We start from the raw sequence: 1,425 nt of genomic DNA, 5'->3' as shown, positions 1-1,425 counted from the left end.
ATGGACGCCTGGGCCTGGCTCTCCGTGGTCTCTGGCCGGGGTAGCAGGCCCATCGGTGGTCCTGACCGCCTACCGTGCTTCTTGTCTTGCAGACTTCTCCACCCAGGTGAACTCCTCCCCCCTCACCTCGCCCACGGGCCGGGGCTCCATGGCCGCCCCCTCGCTGCACCCCTCACTGGGGCCCGGCCTCGGCGCCCCGCTCGGCTCCCCGGGACAGTTGCACTCGCCCATCAGCACGCTGAGCTCCCCCATCAACGGCATGGGCCCGCCCTTCTCCGTCATCAGCTCCCCCATGGGCCCCCACTCCATGTCCGTGCCCACCACGCCCACACTGGGCTTCGGCACCAGCAGCCCGCAGGTAAGTGGGGGCGGGAGGCTGTGGCGTCACGTGGCCCCGGGGCCCCCTCATCTCCGGGAAGTGGAGCCTCAGAGAGGCGGCCTTGGCCTGGGTTCGAGCCTGGGCCTGGCTGACCCTTGAGCCCGTGGCCCTCAGAGGTCACCACTCCAGCACGGCCCCCTCCTGTCGGGGGTGCCCTGCTCGCGTGGCTTGGAGCTCTGCAGGGTGGGGAGTCCGTGTTCTCAGGCTGACACCCACCTCCCTGGGGCCCATGTCCTCTCAGCAGCCCCTGTGGCCCCTTCTTGGGCTTGTCCTTCCTCTCCCGTCTCTGCTCATTCCCAGGCCCTGTGGCCTCAGTTCTCCCGCCCAGACCCCGCCGGGCAGATGTGCCGGGTGCAGTGCAGACGTGTCCCTGCTGGGGCGCTTGGCCTCGGGCCTGTCTAGGCGGGGCTGGCGGAGCAGCTCGCTGGCTTTCCCGGGGCGACCTCGTCACCCCTGTGCACCTGGGGCTGGGGGTCCCCTGGCCTTCCGGAAGCTGGCAGAGGCTGCGGGATGGAGGAGGCTGTTTGGTGAAGCTGCCACCCCCCTTCTTGCTGGCTGCCGGGGCACACGAAAGGGCAGCTGAGACTGCAGCCCGGGCAGTGGGGTGCCTACGCCCTCAGAGCCCCGTGAGCTTGGTGCTTACAGACCTGCCGCCCGGCCTGGCACCCCGGAGCTGTGCACTGGGGGAACCTGCAGTGGGCTGTCAGGGGTGGGGCCTAGGGTGCCCGCAGACCTCGGGGTGCCTGGTGGCCCCTGACCCTGTTAGCCTGCCTGGGGCAGGGATGGGTGGAACTGGTGGGGGTTCCAGGGCCGCCTCTGCTCTGCCCTCTGTTCCCTGCACGCCCCGCGTTCCTGGCGCGGACGGTGCTTGTTGAATCTGGACTGTGAGCGAAGGGCCCAGCCGCTCCGGGTGGACGAGGGGTCCAGGCAGGGGTTGGGCCAGGAGGGGGAGGGGAGAGCGACCGTGTGCCCAGAGGGTCGCCGCTGTCCTGCTGGTCGGCTGTCGGTCTGTGTTTCCAGGCGGTGGGGCTGCACTTGGCTTTGTG

The 1,425-nt window shown here is 70.1% G+C and overlaps 1 protein-coding gene across 1 annotated transcript in view; it reads left to right on the top strand.

The window, feature by feature from the left end:
- The window catches only part of RXRA (retinoid X receptor alpha), a 128,236-nt gene that overhangs the window by 79,378 nt on the left and 47,433 nt on the right, over window positions 1-1,425 (top strand). Inside the window, exon 2 of the mRNA XM_015572368.1 lies at window positions 93-358. Within this exon, the coding sequence (XP_015427854.1) occupies window positions 93-358 (266 nt within the window). The remainder of the gene's footprint in view (window positions 1-92; window positions 359-1,425) is intronic.

Source organism: Myotis davidii, unplaced genomic scaffold, assembly GCF_000327345.1.
Source record: "Myotis davidii unplaced genomic scaffold, ASM32734v1 scaffold609, whole genome shotgun sequence".
Lineage (NCBI taxonomy): Eukaryota > Metazoa > Chordata > Mammalia > Chiroptera > Vespertilionidae > Myotis > Myotis davidii.
This window is presented reverse-complemented; position numbering and strand designations above follow the sequence as displayed.